This window comes from Mustela lutreola, chromosome 3 (assembly GCF_030435805.1).
Source record: "Mustela lutreola isolate mMusLut2 chromosome 3, mMusLut2.pri, whole genome shotgun sequence".
Lineage (NCBI taxonomy): Eukaryota > Metazoa > Chordata > Mammalia > Carnivora > Mustelidae > Mustela > Mustela lutreola.
In genome coordinates, this window is record NC_081292.1 from 196,482,461 (window position 1) to 196,502,443 (window position 19,983).

Consider the following 19,983-nt stretch of genomic DNA (forward strand, 5'->3'; position numbering starts at 1 on the left):
TGAGTCTCTTTTAATATTTCTGTACAATGTTGCTATGTGCAGAATAAAACTTTCAAGAAAAAGAGCTGTAACCAAAAATTTTTACAAAGCTCATTTATGTTAAAATTCATCAATCTTCTTTTCCTTCTTTTTGCTAAATTATACATACAAAAAGCTGCAAATGCCACATATGTACAATTTAAGGAATAATTATAAAGCAAACACCTATAATACCAACAACCAGGTCAAGAGCTAGAACTAACACTAGCATCCTGGAGGCCTCCACACACAAAAACCTCTCCCTTGATACTTCCCTTCTCAATTCTTTTTTTTTAAGATTTTATTTATTATTTAAGAGAGAGAGAATGCAAGAGAGCACAAGTAGTGGAGAGGGAGAAGCAGGCTTCCCAATGAGCAGGGAGCCTGATGTGGGGCTTGATCCCAAGACCCTGATCAAATACTCTCTAGGTGTTAAGATTCTCATTTGGATCTTGGGACTCCATGCCCTACTGGACCCCATACTTCCCCCTACTTTGCTGCCTATTCATTCTCGGTCTCCTTTCTTTTTTTAAAGGATTTTTTTTTTTTTAAGATTTTATTTATTTATTTGACAGAGAGAAATCACAAGTAGATGGAGAGGCAGGCAGAGAGAGAGAGGGAAGCAGGCTCCCCGCTGAGCAGAGAGCCCGATGCGGGACTCGATCCCAGGACCCTGAGATCATGACCTGAGCCGAAGGCAGCGGCTTAACCCACTGAGCCACCCAGGCGCCCCTCTCGGTCTCCTTTCAATGATTCCTTCTCATCTCTTGAATTTCTTAATGATGGAATGTCCAAGGTCAGGATTCAGTTTTCGTACCTCTTTTCTTTTTCTACTTACATTCATTATCTTGATGGTCACTAGTCTCAAGGCCTTAAATACAATCTATGGACTGAACATTCCCACATTTATATTTCCAGGCCAGACCTCTTTCCCCTGAATTCCAGATTCCTATGCCTAACAACCAATTTAGCATCTCCACTTAGACGTCTGAAGCCTATTAAACACACCATATCCACAAATGAACTCTACATCTTTCCCCACCAAAACTGGATCTTCCCAAATCTGCCCCATCTCCCTAAAAACTTCATTTTCCAAACACTCAGGCCTAAAACCTCGGTGTCTCCTTCTCTCTTATACCATACAACTAAGCTGTCAGCTAATGTTGGTGTTCTAATTTCAAAGTACAGAATTACTCTTCCTTACCTTTTTTTTTTCTTTTTTCATTCTTTATTTTCTGCTGCCTACCACCTAGTCCAAGTCACATTATTTCTCTTGCCTGGTTCATTGCAACAGCCCCTCAATTAGTCTCCCTGCTTCTGCTCCAGGTGCCTATAATCTATAACTGCAGCCAGACTGACCTGTTGAAAACATAACTGAGACTGGGGCACCTGGCTGGCTTAGTCAGGAGAGCATGCAACTCTTGATCTCAGGGTTGTAAGTTCGAGCCCCATGTTAGATACAGAGATACTTAAAAATAAAATCTAAAACAAAACAAAACAGGGGCACCTGGGTGGCTCAGGGGGTTATAGCCTCTGCCTTTGGCTCAGGTCATGATCCCAAGGTCCTGGGATCGAGCCCCAAATCAGGCTCTCTGCTCAGCAGAGAGCCTGCTTCCTCCTATCTCTGCCTGCCTCTCTGCCTACTTGTGATCTCTGTCAAATAAATAAATAAAATCTTAAAAAAGAAAAATAACAACTCAGATTATAACTGCTAAAACCTTCCAGTGGCTTCCTATCTCATAGTAACAACCTAGTCTTACAATGAGCTATACGCCAGACAATATCTGTCCCTCCCCTCAGTTTTTCCAGCCTCATCTCTTCTATTTCTCTTCTGACTGGCTTCACTCCAGCCAAAAAGTTCCCTGTACACCAGAATCCCACCCCCAGGACTTAGCAATTACTCTCCCTCTCTAGAGAATCTTCCTTTGGACATGTGAGAGCCTCAATGATCTGCACTGAATGATTTCCTTATCTCTTGCAAGTGTAGCTCATCAGTCACCCAATCTTAGTTGAGGCTCTTCCTACTAACCCTATTCAAAATTGCAACCTCCGCATCCCGAGCACACCCCATCCTCCTTCCTGATTTAATTTTCTCTGCAGCACTTTTCATCTTTTAATGCACTATTCGGTTTACTCATTTAGATTATTGTCCGCTACTTCCCACTAGAATGTGGTGCCACAAAGGCAGGAATTTTTGTTTCTTTTGTTCATGGACATCTCCCCAGCACCAAAACATACCAGAATACTATAGATATTCACTAAATAGTTACAGATTTGCATGAATGTAACATATTATTTTTTTTTTTTTTTTTTTTTAAAGATTTTATTTATTTGTCAGAGAGAGCGAGCGAGAGCGAGCACAGGCAGACAGAGTGGAAGGCAGAGTCAGAGGGAGAAGCAGGCTCCCTGCAGAGCAAGGAGCCCGATGTGGGACTCGATCCCAGGACGCTGGGATCATGACCTGAGCCGAAGGCAGCTGCTTAACCAACTGAGCCACCCAGGCGTCCCGAATGTAACATATTATTGATGAAAATTAAAAATTACTAACACTGTGATGCAGTGGTTCTCAACTCTGCTACAAATTAGAAGCACCTAAGAAGATTTTTTTTTTTTTAAATCGTAAAGTAGGGGTGCCTGAATGGCTCAGCCAGTTAAGCGCATGGCTCTTGATTCCGGCTTCGGTCATGACCCAAGGGTCATGAGATCCAGCCCGCACTGGGCTCTGCACTGGGGAGTCTGCTGAAGATTCTCTCTCTCCCCCTACCCACCCACCACGTTCACTCTCTCTCCTAAAAAAAAAAAATCGTAAAGTGGAAGTCACACCTCACGCCAAATAAATCCAAGTGTTTAGGAATGGAAGCCTGATGTCACTATTTATTTTGTTTTATAGTTTATTTAATTTTTTTTTTTTTTTTTAGTAATCTCTACACCCAGCATGAGACTGGAACTCAGGACCCCAAGATAAAGACTCATCCTATGTGGGGCGCCTGGGTGGCTCAGTTGGTTAAGAGTCATATGCTCTCCTAACTGCACCAGCCAGGAACTCCCATATTTCTTCAAAGATTCAATGTTTAGCAAAGTTTGGGAACTACTGCTGTATATTCTCAGCTCTACAAGTACATCAGCATAACCTGCACGGCTTTCATAGAAATACCTCACACCCAGGGTGCCTCTCTCTCAGACTCTGAATAAACTGGTTTAGAGTGACGCCTGATCTTCAGGGTTTTTTTGTCTTAAGTTCTCAAGGTGATTTTAATGTACAGATCAGTTTAAGAATGACTCACTTAAACACATGACCCACTGACCCAGCCATGGTTTCCTACTCACATAAATTCCAAAAAAGAATCTTTTTTTAAAATTAACATATAATGTATTATTTGTTTCAGGGGTACAGGTCCGTGATTCATCAGTCTTAAACAATTCACAGCACTAACCAAAGCACATAAAGAATAATTTTCAATAAAAGCACAAATTTGATTTATGCCAATGTTACAACCCAAGGAACATATGTTAGATAATCTAGTTTTACTTAAAATCAAAGAGTATAAATTACTAATTTTCATTTTGTATTAATTGAACAAATACTTGTGAAATACATTTTTTATTCAGGGAAATTAGTCCTATTGCATCCATGAAGATACTCACAGTGGCAATAAAAACCAGAGTGTAGAAAATGTGTCTGTTAAATTGGCTCTTTTGAACTTATGTTGGACATCAAGGGAATCACTAGAATTCTAAGCCCCATGAAGTCCAGGATTTTTGACTCCTACACACAAAATAGTGCCTAGCACATACAGTCCTCAATAAATACTTACTGAAAGAATGAAGGATGAGAATAGTAGAAAGGAACATAATTATATATGGAAAATAATCCATCATTCCAACACAGCCCATGTATTTTAATTTACCCTACTTCCAAAAAAAGAATTCAAATAGCTCAAAATACAGGTATTAAAGAATTACAATCATGAAATTACTGACAGAAGATATACAACCAAAAAAAGGGAGAATAATTTTTTTTTAAGATTTTATTTATTTATTTGACAGAGATCACAAGTACGCAGGGAGGCAGAGAGGCAGGCAGGGCAGGGGGGAGCTCTCTGCTGAGCAGAGAGCCCAATGTGGTGGGGCTCAATCCCAGAACCCTGAGATCATGACCCCAGGTGAAGGCAGAGGCTTAACCTACTGAGCCACCCAGGTGCCCAAGTGAGAATAATTTTGTGCTGTCATCTTAAAACTAAAACTGCTGTTTTTCTGAGTAGATTATTTATAAAGTTGCAACCAATGCCCCAAAATATTGAAAATATTTTTACTCAGTGTTACAACAGCAAGAATTCTTACGTTGCTACGTATTTTTTTACAAACATCTTTTCAACATGTAAGCTGGCATTTCTTTAGCAATTCCAGTATTATTGGACATTTAGATTGCTTCTGGTTTTCTATTTACAGAAATAGCACTACAAAAAAAATACTTATTTATTTTTTCTCTTAATTTCACCAATTATTCATGACTTTTTAAAAAAGTTTTTATTTATTTATTTGAGAGTGAGAGAGAGAGAGAGATAGCACACAAGAGAGCACAAGGCCTGGAAAGGGAGAAGCAGGAAGCAGGCTGTCCACTGAGCTGGGAGCCCGATGTGGGACTCGATCCCAGGACACTAAGATCATGACCTGAGCTGAAGCAGCCGCTCAACTGACTGAGCCACCCAGGGGCCCCCATTATTTATTACTCTTAAGGTGTATTATAAAACTGCTTTTCCAGGATTGTACCCTTACATTTTCCTGTAGGCCATATGAGCCTCATTCTATAGTGAGTACCAGAGTTCCTTTACTGCTTCACTGCTTTTTCCTCTCTTTTAAGAAAACCTTTAATATAGGAAATGTAGGAGAAAAACATAAAGATAGAAAATATACATGACCCATAATCCCATGATTCAGAGATGACCTTATTAAAATTGGGGCACATATCCTGTCCCTACTATAATTTAAGAGTAGCAAAACTTACCATCTTCATATTGTTTTTTCCGAGTTGTACTTTTATCAAGTGATCCATCTAAAAAGCCTTTGCCAATCTCAGACCAAATCTGAAAACAGGAAAACATACCTGTTATCTAGTAAAGTCGATTTTCTAAGTAACACCAGGCAATCTAAGCCAATAATTGAGAAATTCCTATCTTACTAACAGATCTAATAATTAAACTCTCTCTTTTAAGTGGGCTGCATAATCATTTACTCTGTAGTCTCGGAGGATAGAGTGCAAGTATGTTTTAATAATTTCAGTCAGGGCACTTTAAAACTAATTTTAACTAGGAAGTCAAAAGTTTCTTTTCTTTAAAAGGTGTAGGAATAGGAAAGAAAAGGACATGGCAGTAGAGTCAATTTTCAATTTTTTATTATAATAGTACCAGTGGATGAATAAAATTCATAGGGAATTCTAAATTTTTACTTCACTTGTGATACTGATAATCACTGGCTGAAATCCAGAATAAAAGGTTAAAAGTTAGTATAAGGTTTGCAGATAGTAAATAATAAAACTGGCTTCCAGTTATTTTAAAACTGGGTAGCCCCTGGGGCGCCTGGGTGGCTCAGTGGGTTAAAACCTCTGCCTTGGGCTCAGGTCATGATCTCGGGGTCCTGGGATCGAGTCCCGCATCGGGCTCTCTGCTCAGCAGGGAACCTGCTTCCTCCTCTCTCTCTGCCTGCCTCTCTGCCTACTTGTGATCTCTGTCAAATAAATAAATAAAATCTTTAAAAAAAAAAAAAAAAAAACCAACTGGGTAGCCCCGGGAAAAACCCTTAGCTTATTTAATTTAAAAGTTGTGACAGAATGTAGGGAAAGAATACAACACTCACTAATCAATGCTAAATAACTGAATAATTATTAATATTTAGGAGTCCTTAACTCTTACCTTACAAAGATGTAACTTAAAGATTTTTTAAATGTGAAAAATTAAACCATTTAAAGTCCTGTGAAGGGGCACCTTGGTGGCTCAGTGGGTTAAAGCCTGTGACTTCTGCTCAGGTCATGATCCCAGAGTCCTGGGATCGAGTCCCACATCGGTCTCTCTGCTCATCGGGGAGCTTGCTCCCCATCCCCCAGCTTGGATCTTTGTCAAATAAACAAATAAAATCTTAAAACCAAAAAAAGTACTGTGAATATATATAATAAATGTTTATATTACGAATAACCTTAAAGCAAGAAAAAAGTTGTTTTTTTTTTAAAGATTTCATTTATTTATTTGAGAGAGAATGAGTGAGCATGAGCATGGGGGAGGGGCAAAAGGAGAGGGAGAAGCAGACTCCCCAATGAGCAGGAAATCCGACGACGTGGGGCTCACTCAGACCTCAAAATCATGACCTGTGCAGACACTTAACCAACTGAGTGACCCAAGAACCCCAGGAAAGGAGTTTCTAAGCATGACACAGAGCAGAGGGCGAAAATTCATTGAGAAAGCTGAATTAATTTAGCAACTCCATCTCAATGACAAAAAGCTGAACAGATTGAAAAATTAGCAACTCTTCTTGGACCCTAAGACAGGAGAGGACCCAGGGATTAAAGAAACTAGGGAAACAGGAAGACAGGAAAGGGCCCAAGATTAAAGAGACAGGTCAAATCGGGGAGTGACCGCTTACCGAAGCAGAGACCCACAAACCGAAACCACCTCAGGAACCAGTCCCGGGGGAGGAAAACCTGAACTGTAATTAACAAACAGCTGGAGGTTCAGTAATACACAACTCTGAGAATTAAAAACTCCAGGGAAACCCAATCATAGACCCAATGTTCTCCAGCAAAAATATTGTGAGATTTACCTCCAAGAGCTCAACCAGGTTCCTATGGTAAATAATGAAGAAACTCCCTCTAGGGCTTCTAGCAGGGAACTTGAAAAAATTTTCCTTTGAAAAGGAACTGATCTGAAATAAACCAGAGCACTCTGTTCTTGTTAACAAGGCCTGCCTTGACAGCCTAACCTGCTGGGGTTTTGTCAGAGCCCAACCACCTAGAAGAAGGGAACTATCCAACTCCAGCCAGGCCTAGCATTTGTGTGGAAGAAGGAAAGCATCAAACTCCAGTCCACGTAGCCATCCTGTCCCACCCAAATGGGGGGGAAAATACTGAGAAACACTTACGAAGTTCACAATCCAGAGGCACAGGCTCACTGAAAGACTGACACCTACTCATAGGACTATGGGATCCCACAGCTCACTGTCACAATTCTTTTTTTTTAACTTTTTTTTTTTTCAGATTTCATTTATTTATTTGACAGACAGAGATCACAAGTAAGCAGAGAGGCAGGCAGAGAGAAGGGGGGAAGCAGGCTCCTTGCTAAGCAGAGAGCCCAATGTGGGGCACAATCCCAGAACCCTAAGATCATGACCTGAGCTGAAGGCAGAGGCTTTAACCCACTGAGCCACCCAGGCGCCCCTCACCATCACAATTCTAAAGGCCTACTTACACCAGTTTCTTTTACCCAGTATATCATGTCCTTTATATATTATAATGATAGATATATGTCATCATACATTTGTCCAAACCCACTGAACGTACAACACCAACCATGAATCCTTCGGGTAATTATAAGTCAATATAAGTTCATCCTTGGAAAAAAATGTACAATTTTGGTAAGTGATGCCACTAATAGTGAAGGCTACGCATGTGTGGAAATAATGGGTATACAGGAAATCTCTGTATCCCTCTCAATTTTTTTTTTCTCTTCTTGAGAGGGAAAGGGGGAGAGAGAATCCTAAGCAGGCTCCACACCCAGCACAGAGCCCAATGTATGGCTCAGTCTCACAATCCTGAGATCATGACCTGAGCTGAAATCAAGACTTGGACGCTTAACCAACTAAGCCACCCAGCAGCCTTTCCTCTCAATTTTACTGTAAATCCAAAACTACTTTAAAAAATAAAGACTTTTTTTTAAAGCCCTATAAATGAAAAGTGAAATAAAAATAAAGAACTTTTAGGGCATCTGGCTGGCTTAGTCAGTAGAGAATACAACTCTTGATCTTAGGGTCATGAGTTCAAGCCCCACACTGGGTGTACAGGTTACTTTAAAAAATAAAGATAAAATTAAAGAAAAAAAATAAAGAGCTCTTTTCTTTTTTTAAGATTTTATTTATTTATCTGACAGATCACAAATAGGTAGGGAGTCAGGCAGAGAGAGAGAGGAGGAAGCAGGCTCCCCACTGAGCAGAGAGCCTGATGCGGGGCTCCATCCCAGGACCCTGGGATCATGACCTGAGCCAAAGGCAGAGGCTTTAACCCACTGAGCCACCCAGGCACCCCAAGAGCTCTTTCTGATTAGTGAAAAACACATCAGTAGAAATATGGGCAAAGGACATAAGAAAGTATCCCACAAAAGAAACACAAGTGTTCAATTAAAATTTTAAAAATGATGTTTAGGGTGCTTGGGTGGATCAATGGGTTAAAGCCTCTGCCTTTAGCTCAGGTCATGATCCCAGGGTCCTGGGATTGAGACCTGCATTGGGCTCTCTGCTCGGCAGGGAGCCTGCTTCCTCCTCTCTCTCTGCCTGCCTCTCTGCCTACTTGTGATCTGTCAAATAAATAAATAAAATCTTAAAAAAAAAAAAGATGTTTAACCTCATAAGTGACAAAAAAAATAAAAATGATAATCATGAAATACCATTTTGACTTATGACATAGGCAAGTATTTATTTATTGGTAAGGATTTTATTTATGTGTGAGAGAGAAACAGCAAGAGAGGGAACACAAGCAGGGGGAGTGGGAGAGGGGAGAAGTAGGCTTCCCACTGAACAAGGAGCCTGACATGGAACTCGATCCCAGGACCCCAGGACCATGACCTGTGCAGAAGGCAGACCCTTAATGACTGAGCCCCCCAGGCGACCCTATACAGGCAAATATTTAAAGGACCAATAACTCTAAATGTCAGGAAAAGAGCACACTAATGTTGGTGGGAAAAATAACTGGGACAGTATTTTTGAAGAGTACTTCAGAAACACGATATGCAACTAATGTGAGGAATACACTTTCCAGTTTGACACCTGTGAGATCAGTATACATCCTACACATGATGGCACCTCTCTGTTGAGAACCATCTCTCTGCTGAGAACCAAGGAGTAGCATGCATAAATTGGTTATTATTCCTGGTGCCATGACAGGACAATAGCAACACTGTGGTGGTTCAGATATTAAAACATCATTTGAAGAAGGAATTTAAGTCATGTTTATGGTCTGAAGACTTTCCTTTGACAACTTCTAATATTGTTAAGAGAATACCAGATTTCCAAAGTACATAATCTGAATCTACTCAAACCCCAAATTGAGAGACACTGCACAAAATAACTGACCTGTATTTTTAAAAAATATATCAAGGCCAAAAAACAAATAAAAACCAAGGAACTGTTTCACATTAAAGAGGTCTCACCGTTGAAAATAAAGAAACCTGAATATGGGCCGTGGGTGACAATATTGTATGAATGTTCAATTTCCCAAGATTGAAAATTATGTTGTCACTACATAAGAGAATACTGTTTTAAGGAAATACAGACCGAATTATTTAGATGGGAAAAGGCAAAATGTCCACTTTTCTCTCAAATGGTTCAGGTAAGGGTGGGAGCAATGAAAAGACAGATCAACAAAGAGGTAGATAATGAACGACAAAAGCAAATGGAGCAAAATGTAAACAACAGATAAATCTGGGTTAAAAGATATATGGGAGTTCCTTAGCCTAGTTGCAACTAAGGTTGAAATTATTTCTATTTTGAAGTTCTAAGGAAAGAATGAAAAATGAAGAGAAAGAAAATACCAGCATAAAAACATACACGGTAGGTCATCCTGGAAATAACAGTGGATGTCACTTTTAAAAAATGCTATCTTGTCAACATGAAAAAAAATCAGTAATAACGGAGTCAAAAATTGATTCTTCATTAAAATATGAAGACATTTTAGGAAATCCTTAACCAATTTATTTGCCTGAGTACACAGACTAGTTTACTTCAGAAAATGGAATTTAGAGTGATTTTTTCTACCTTTATTTTTATACTCCTGAATGTGTTGATAAGAAACATGTATTTTTTCATCATCAGATATATATAATTAAATCATTTTATCTTTGAAAAATATTTTATTTATTTATTTGAGAGAGAAAGCATGAGCAGTGGGGAAGGCAGAGGCAGAGGGACAAGCAGACTCCCTCCCCACTGAGCAGGGAGCCCAAGGCAGGGCTCAGTCCCAGGACCCCAACGTGCTCAGTGCCAGGACTCTGAGATCAGGAGCTGAGTGGAAGGCAGACACTTAACTGACTAAACCACCTAGGAGCTCCTAATTAATTTTTTTTTTTTTTTAAGATTTTGTTTATTTACTTGACACAGAGAGAGAGACAGCGAGAGAAGGAACACAAGCAGAGGTGGGAGAGGGAGAAGCAGGCTTCCCTCTGAGAAGAGAGCCCCAACCTGGGATCATGACCTGAACCAAAGGCAGATGTTTTAACAACTGAGCCACCCAGGCACCCCTAATTAAACCATTTTAATGGGGATAAGTACATTATACAATAACAAGGTGGCAAGCCACAGTTTCTAGTGATTTTTGTTCTAAACACATTATCCTGATTATTTAACCAAAATGTTTTTATACATCTGAATAAAATAAGAAATAATTTCTCAGAGACGCAAAATGACCTAAGTGTGATTTGAACCAAATAAGCTCATTTAATATTGGGATTAAGTAAATTAATATCAAGACTGGTAAAAACAGAGACTAATAAAATAAATTCCATACACGAATCTATTAAAAAAAAGTAGAACAATTTTAGACTGAATTAGCCTTTCTTCAAATCATATTCATTTCATTAACATTTTAATGTTCCACTGGCATTAATTTCTTTCTATATGAGACATAGTCTAGTTCTTTTAAAGTTTTTCTCTTTATTCTAGAATCTAGTGTTATTTTATAACATATTTGTTAAGTATTAAAAGGAAATTTCTTTGGGGGTGCCTGGGTGGCTCAGGTGCCTCTGCCTTCGGCTCAGGTCATGATCCCAGGGTTCTGGGATCGAGCCCCGCATTGGGCTCTCTGCTCAGCAGGAAGCCTGCTTCCTCCTCTCTCTCTGCCTGCCTCTCTGCCTACTTGTGATCTCTGTCAAATAAATTTTAAAAAATAAATATATTAAAAAATAAAAATAAAAGGAAATTTCTTTGGCTATCCACCTTTTAAATTTCAAAAATTGGTTAAAAAAAGTAATTCTTAGGGACGCCTGGGTGGCTCAGTGGGTTAAGCCGCTGCCTTCGGCTCAGGTCATGATCTCAGGGTCCTGGGATCGAGCCCCGCATCGGGCTCTCTGCTCAGCGGGGAGCCTGCTTCCCTCTCTCTCTCTCTCTGCCTGCCTCTCCATCTACTTGTGATTTCTCTCTGTAAAATAAATAAATAAAGTCTTTAAAAAAAAAAAAAAAAAAGTAATTCTTAAATATTTTTAGAAATACAATTATCTTTGCTTGCATTACTATTTTAGCCCAAAACAAGGAAATTCTACACTACAGGATCTTAAATCTTCTTCTTGAGAGGCAAAGTCTACATTATTAAACTAACCAATTTGATTAATAATTTTAAATTTGTCCCAACACTTACTGTGCCATGATTCTTCTGGAAGTGAATGACTTCCTGGTCATCTTCAAATGTACTACCCAATACCATTTGTGTAACAGACTTCATAGCAAAACCAAGCATATGTTGGCAGAGGGGTACATGCTGGGCCTCTGGGTATGAGAGCCATTTATCTAACAATTCTTCTGAAAGCTGAAAGAGAACAGAAAAGCACAATGATATATTATTTCCTCTTTTTAAATCTTAGAAAAACTCAGCAAGTAGGTTAATTTCACAGATGAACTCTAATCAAAGTAAACATTCAGGTGTTTACTTGATTTGCCAAGCTAACACTGGTTTCACCTACAATTATACCCTCAACGGTTCAGGTTCAGATTCTGTCAAAGGGTTGATTTGCTAAACAAAACGGAACCACCACAATAGTAAAAACAGAAAATATAAATTGAAAGTTCAAGAGCTGGAAAAACGTTAAACCCAAAAGAAATTAAGAGACTAAAATCTTAAGTCTCTATTTAAAAATAATAAAGGTTCGGGGCTCCTGGGTGGCTCAGTGGGTTAAAGCCTCTGCCTTCGGCTCAGGTCATGATCCCAGGGTCCTGGGATCCAGCCCTGCATCGGGCTCTCTGCTCAGCAGGGAGCCTGCTTCCCCACAGCCCGCCCGCCTGCCTCTCTGACTGTGATCTCTCTCTCTGTCAAATAAATAAAATCTTTAAAAAATACATAAATAAATAAAAATAAAGGTTCTAAAATTTTAAAAAATAAGAAATTAAAAAAAAATAAAGGTTCCTCACAGTGCCTGTGATATGGTAAGTAAGCAATAAACATATGAAGATGTGAAACCTTACACATGCTTCAGTGACAGACACTTCTCAGTCTCTTTGTCATTCCTTCATTCAACAAATATTTTAAAATCCCTTACGGAATAAAACCGGCGAGAAGTAAAGAGATCAAAAGCTATGGAGTCAGAAAAACCGTGCTTTCCTTCTAGCTCTTTCCTTCTAGCTCAGAAGCAACGTGACTTTGAGCCATTTGCTTGACTCTTCCAAGGTTCAGGTGTCTCAACAGGTAAAAGCACATGACATCAGCTTCGTGCGGCTGCTGTGATAGATAATTATACCCATGCCACACATGGGAGGAAAGGTTTTTTAAGATAATATACTTAAGTTCCTTTTCATATCAAAACCATGAAAGTTCTGTCACAGTATAAAGGATTAAAATTAAGTGTTGTGAGAAAGAGAATAAGATGAAAAGAATCTCACCATGTAGGTTTATACCAACTTAAAGTATGCATCTGGAATATAATACCTTCTTTTTGGAGAAAGGGAAGCTTTAATGATTCCATAGTATCAAGATTAATGAGCTGAACCAGTTAATACACTTTTTTTTAAGATTTTTTTTTTAAAGATTTTATTTATTTATTTGACAGAAATCACAAGTAGACAGAGAGGCAGGCAGAGAGAGAGAGAGGGAACAGACTCCCTGCTGAGCAGAGAGCCCGATGCGGGACTCGATCCCAGGACCCTGAGATCATGACCTCAGCCGAAGGCAGCGGCTTAACCCACTGAGCCACCCAGGCGCCCCTTTTTTAAAGATTTTATTTATTCATTTGACAGAGATTACAAGTAAGCAGAGAGGCAGGCAGAGAGAGAGGAAGGAAAGCAGGCTCCCTGTTGAGCTGAGAGCCCGATGCGGGACTTGATCCCAGGACCCTGAGATCATGACCTGAGCCAAAGGCAGCGGCTTAACCCACTGAGCCACCCAGGTGCCCCAACTTTTTTTTTTTTTTTTAAAGATTTTATTTATTTATTTGACAGAGAGATAGAGAGCACAAGTAGGCAGAGCAGCAGCAGGCAGAGGGAGAGAGAGAAACAGGCTCTCCGCTGAACAGGAAGCCCAATGCGGGGCTCGATCCCAGGACCCTGGAACCATGGCCTGAGCCGAAGGCAGCTGCTTAACCAACTGAGCCACGCAGGCGCCCCCAACTTTTTTTTTTTTTTTTAAGATTTTATTTATTCAGGGCGCCTGGGTGGCTCAGTGGGTTAAGCCGCTGCCTTTGGCTCAGGTCATGATCTCAGGGTCCTGGGATCGAGTCCCGCATCGGACTGTCTGCTCAGCAGGGAGCCTGCTTCCTCCTCTCTCTCTCTGCCTACTTGTGATCTGTCAAATAAATAAATAAAATCTTTAAAAAAAAAAAAAAAGATTTTATTTATTCATTTGACACAGAGGGAGAGTGAGCACCAGCAGGGGAACAGCAGGCAGAGGGGAACGCGGGCTCCCCGCTGAGCAATGAGCCCAATGAGGGACTCGATCCCAGGACCCTGGGATCATGACTGAGCCAAAGGCAGTCGCTTAACCGACTGAGCCATGTAAGCGCCCCTGAACCAGTTAATATACTTTAAAAGAACTCTTTGAGATGGGTGAACTATGGAGAAAACAGGAAGATAATGATCAAAACAGAATTTACTTATATAATTTAAAAATTACTTTCATGTTATGAACAAAATAATCCCAGATACTTTAAAAACTTAGAATTCTATAGTTACGGGGCACCTGGGTGGCTCAGTCATTAAGTGTCTGCCTTCAACTTGGGTCACACTCCCAAGTGGGATCCAGACCCACTCCAGGCTCCCTGCTCCAGAAGAAGCTTGTTCTCCCTCTCTTTTCCACTTGTGTTCTCTCTCTGTCAAATAATTAATTAAAATCTTAAAAGAAAGAAAGAAAATTTTAGGAATTCTATAGTTATTACTGAAGTTCACATAACTTCATACTAAAAGGTTAAAAGGGATTTTGGAAACAAACCATTAAAGTGAGGCTATTTCTTGGCAAAATCAGAACAGACAATTTAAGTTTGACTACAGATAATCACAGAAGTTCCAAATGTGGAAGGTAAATACTGAGGGTAAAAAAGCATTCTTATAGAAAAAATAAAACATATTAATGGATGTAAAATCAATCCTTAAGATTTATTTTATCTAAACATCAAAGTTCTTTTGCCTCAAAAAACATTATTTTCCTTAATAAGCATGGGATTTTACCTCAAAGCTCTAGGAAAAGTATTAACTTGCAACCATCTCAGATGCCAGCATAAAGCTGGGAAACCCAACTGAGGGTTCAGTGTTCACGCACTCAGATACTGGAGTGCCAGATCTTATCCTCTTCATCACTCGGTCTACTCCTGAGTATCTAATCTGTTTTAAGTAAGTTGTCAGGCCAAACACCATGTGTCAAAGCTACATCCTCATAATTTATGATCTTAGTGTTGAACCAAATGTTTGAATTTATCCCAGGTAGCACATGTCAATGCCGGGCCTTCACCTTGATCCTTACATTTAAAGGATAATTTGGGGCGCCTGGGTGGCTCAGTTGGTTAAGCAGCTGCCTTCGGCTTGGGTCATGATCCCAGGGTCCTGGGATCGAGCCCCACATTGGGCTCCCTCCCTGCTCGGCGGAGAGCCTGCTTCCCCCTCCCCTCTGCCTGTCTACCTACTTGTGCTCTCCCTGTCAAACAAATAAATAAGAAATCTTTAATAAATAAAGGAGAATTTACTTTGGTATAAAGTGTGTGTTCCATTGGTTTATTTGTTCACTTAATTTTCAAAATGCTAACATTGTTCTCTCACTATTAAGTACATGTCTTTTTCCACTCATTTGAAATGCCATTCATTATACAGATTCCCATATGACCTTGGAATTTTTTCTGAACATTATTTTGTTGACTACACATATGCCACTATCACAACTTTGAAAATTTATTGTTATGTTTTATGTTTTCTATTACTATTCTCTTTTTCTTCTGAAAGTCTATTTAAATTCTAGTTAGTTAACAGTAGTGTAATATTGGTTTCAGGAGCAGAATTTAATGATTTATCAGTTACATGTAATACCCAGTGCTTATAACAAGTACCATCCTTAGTAGCAGTCACCTATTTATATTTAGCCCATTCCCCATCTAGATAGATGATCTGTCCATTGCTGTAAGTGGGGTGTTAAAGTCCCCTTCTATTATTGTATTATCAGTAAGTTTCTTTCTCTCTCTCTTTTTTTTTTAAGATTTTATTTGACAGAGAGAGATCACAAGCAGGGGGAGCAGGCAGAGGAAGAGGGAGAAACAGGCTCCTCACTGAGCAGGGAGTCTGATGTGGGGTTTGATCCCAGGACCCTGGGATCATAACCTAAGCTGAAGGCAGATGCTTAACTGACTGAGTCATCCAAGGACTCCATCAATGAATTTGTTTGTAATTAATTTATATATATAGGTGCTCCCAAGTTGGGGACTTAAGTATTTACAATTGTTAGATCTTCTTCATTGAAAGGCCCCTTAATTATGATAGAATGCCCTTCTTCATCTCGTTACAGTCTTTGGTCTAAAATCTAGTTTGTTGGGGCACCTGGGTGGCTCAGTGGGTTAAGCCTCTGCCTTCGGCTCAGGTCGTCATCTCACGGTCCTGGGATCGAGACCTACATCTGCTCAGCAGGGAGCCTGCTTCCCCCTCTCTCTCTCTGCCTGCCTGTGATCTCCGTCTGTCAGATAAATAAATAAAATCTAAAAAAACTAAATAAAAATAAATAAATAAAATCTACTTTGTCTGCATAAATATGACTACACTGGCTTTCTTTCAGCATCCATTAGCATGATAGATGTTTCCCGATCTCCTCACTTTCAATCTGCAGATGTCTTCGGTCTAAAATAAGTCTCTTAGAGGCAGCATATATGGATGGGTCTTTCTTTTTTTAACCAATTCTGATACCTTATGTCTTTTGATTGGAGTATTATTCTTTTTACCTTCAGAGTGATTACTGAAAGACAAATTTAGTTCTGCTGTGTTACCTATACAATTGGTATTTGTGGTGATATTCTCTCTTACTTTCTAGTCTTTGTTGCTTTTGGTCTCCCCCCCTCAAAAGAGTCCCCTTTAATATTTCTTGCAAAACTGGTTTAGTGGTCACAGTCTCATTAGTTGTTTGTCTGGGAAACTTGTTCTCTCTCCTGCTCTTCTGAATGACAGCCTTGCAGGATTAAGTAGTCTTGGCCGCATATTTTTCCCATCCAGCATGTTAAATATATCATGCCACTTTCATCTGGCCTGCCAAGTTGCTGTGGAGAGATCTGCTGTGATCTGATCTGTCCTTCCTTGGAGGTTAAGCACTCTCTTCCCCTTGCTGCTTTCAGGATTCTTTCCTTTGTCTGTGTATTTTATGAATTTCACTATGATATGCCTTGGTGATGGCTGGCTTTTGTTGAACTTAGTGGGAGTTTTCTGTGCTTCTTAGATTTCAATGTCTGTTTATTTCCCTAGATTAGGAAAGCTTTCAGCTATAATTTGCTCAAATAAACCTTCTGCTTCTTTTTTCTTTCTCCTGGGACTCCTATGATACAAATGTTATTATACTTTAAGGAGTTCGTGAGTTCCCTAAGTCTACAGTCGTGATCCAAAACCTTTCTTACCATCTTTTTTTCAGCTTTGTTGTTTTCCATAATTTTATCTTCTATATCCCTCACTCATTCCTCTGACTCATTCATCCTTGTTATCACTGCATTCAGTCGGTTTTGTATCTCCATTACAGCATTTTTTATTTCAGCCTGACTAGTTTTAAGCTTTTTTATCTCTGTGGTAAGGGATTTTCTAGTATAATATGTGCTTTTCTCAAACCCAGCTTATCTTTATGATTATCATTTTAAATTCTGGTTCAAACATCTTGCTTGTATGTATTTGTAATAAATACTTGGCCATAAATTCTTCCCGTTCTTTCTTTTGAGGTCAATTCCTCTGTCTTATCATTTTGTACCTGCTTTTGTGTGTGTGTGATAGTTATGAAAGCCTACTGCATTTCTGCTCCTGAGAGTAATGGCTATATTAAGAATAGGTCCAAGGGGTACCTGGGTGGCTCAGTAGGTTAAGCATCCAACTCTTGGTTTCGGCTCAGGTCATGGTCTCAGGGTCATGAGGCTGAGCCTTGTGTTGGGCTCCACACTCAGCGGGAAGTCGGCTGGAGACTCTCCCTCTCCCTTTTCCCCTTCTCTCTGCTCTCTCTCAAAAATAAATAAGACTTTTTTTTTAAAAAGAGGTTTAAAAAATATATAGATCCTATTTTCTCAAGAACCTAAGTTTTGTGGCACTCTATGATCAGTAGATTTGGTGCATGCAAGGGGTCTGTGAGGGTCTTCTGGGAGTGGGGCCTGCTGTGCTTCCTTCTCAGATGCACTTGCCCTAGTGGAGATGCAGGGCACAGGGGCGCAGGGCTTGTTGTAGCAACTCTGATCTCCACTGGGTGGCGCTGTTTTGCCCCCTGAAGTTGGTCAGTGCGGAGGGCAAGACAGAAAATAGCGTTCCCAGGATATTTCCTCCCCATGTTGTAGGTGTTGGCAGTTAAAAAAAAAGCCCACTGAGAAGTATCTATTCAACAAAAACTGCACCTCGGTAAAGTAGTGGAGTCTGATGTTTTAACTCAAGGTTATTTCTAGCTTTCTTCTCTCCCCAGCTCAGTAGCAGCATGGTGGCCAAAAGCCAACAGTATTGTAGATACCACAGAGACCTGACATCTTTGGAGTGTTATTAAAAGTGTAATCACCGCTAGTCACCAAAATGGTCACTGAAAATGGAGTAGGGAATCCCAAGATTCTCTCTTCCCCAAAAGCAAGTAATGAGATGGCTAAAACTATCACAATCAGCTTCTAAAGAAGCTCTATAATGCAGTAAAAAACTTGTAACAACCAGGGTAGAGCTTAGTGAAGAAAGAAGCTGTGACTTTGTGGTAAGTGGTAAGCTCACTCTGTGACATTTTAAACAACCTGCCTACAGCCCCAAACCCCAGATAGGCAGAAGCTGTGAGAACAGCAGTCCACATCCCTGGTGCAGAGCGCTAGGAAGAAATAAAGACATTATTCTCCAAGAATTGTAGTTATGAGCCTCAACCTGCCTGGCACCTCCCGTCAAGTACTGGTGCAAAGACCTCCCTTTGTTTTGGACAACCCAATATTCCTGGAGTGTTCCCAAGGACACATTCTTGGGTGGCTTCTGCCGAAAACATTTAAAGGCACAGGTACTGGGCACAGCAGCTGGGGCAAGAAACAACACTTGGAACAAGCAATAAACAGACAAAGAAGCCTGGAAAGGAAGCGGTTAGGACAAGAGATAAATGTGGGAATCTTTTGAAAGTTTCTGTCTATACCAGGGGATTAAGAAAGCCATACACATCCCAGCAGGACACATGCTTGAAGGCCTGAGAAGACTCAACTTTCACATATGACAGGTCCTCTGGCTCCAATCAAGTAGGAAGTAAAAAGTCGATTTATAAAAGGCCCAGATAAATGTTAAAGGAAGGCCCAAAGGCAAAGCCAATCTACAAATATTAGAAGAGAATTTTTTCTTTTTACTTCTCTTTTCTTTTTTTAAAAGGTTATTTATTTATTTATTTATTTGACAGAGATCACAAGTAGGCAGAGAGGCAGGCAGAGAGAGAAGGGAAAGCAGGCTCCCCACCGAGCAGAGAGCCCGATGCGGGGCTTGATCCCAGGACCTCGAGACCATGACCTGAGCCAAAGGCAGAGGCTTAACCCACTGAGCCACTGAGGCGCCCCTATATTTCTTAATAGTGTGTAAAAGCTTCTGTACATAGCTGGTTTTTAAATGAAATCCAGGGTGCATCTTTCCTTAGTTTTGAGTGATAGGTAGTCAAACAGTTTTCTGGTGAGCCTTCTTAAATGAGACATTACACATTACAGGAAAAAAAGCTGTAGATGGTATTTCTGAACACCAAATTTGGGACCCAAATGGTATCCTCTAGCCTATTAAGACAATGGGTTACTTACCAGAGATTTGAACTGTGACTATTTTCCCACAGATCACTGCTGATTATATAACTAACAGATTAAGTGCTGGTAAAGTCTTTTTTTCTTTTTCCCTTTTTTTTTTGGCCATAAAAATTTTGTTACCAGTACCGTCACTTGCATCACATAACTGCACAGTGATATACCCATGGCTACATCTACTTGTTTTGTACAGTCCTCTACAAAACAATGAAAATATAAAAGTCTCAGGCAGGATTTTTCTCTAGGCACATATACCTAGTACATGTGCTAGAGGATTGCGTGAATCTCTTTTAGTTTGTGAATCCTGACCGGTTTATGGTAGATGAAAATTCTAACTACCTGTTGATGAGCTTCATTTGAGAGTTCAGTGTTCCATACTGACTTATCATTGGTAGCAATGTCTAATTCTATGATAAATCCTTTCATTCCTAACAGACTGCTTTTTTTAGACAATCCCTTCCAATTCTTTCATGTGTGGCAGATGTGCATTTACATGAAAGACAGAACTACCCAGTGGCTGAATGAGAAGAATGTGTCTAAGCTAGACTGTTCCTTCACCAACTATATTTATATG

The 19,983-nt window shown here is 39.9% G+C and overlaps 1 protein-coding gene across 2 annotated transcripts in view; it reads right to left on the reverse strand.

Annotated features, from left to right (window-relative positions):
- LOC131827549 (cytochrome P450 20A1) overlaps window positions 1–19,983 on the reverse strand; it is a 61,393-nt gene that overhangs the window by 19,651 nt on the left and 21,759 nt on the right. For both annotated transcript variants that reach the window (XM_059168355.1, XM_059168356.1), the window contains 2 exons: window positions 11,624–11,791; window positions 5,024–5,102 (listed from right to left, as the gene is read on the reverse strand). In XM_059168355.1, coding sequence (XP_059024338.1) covers window positions 5,024–5,102; window positions 11,624–11,791 — 247 coding nt within the window. The remainder of the gene's footprint in view (window positions 1–5,023; window positions 5,103–11,623; window positions 11,792–19,983) is intronic.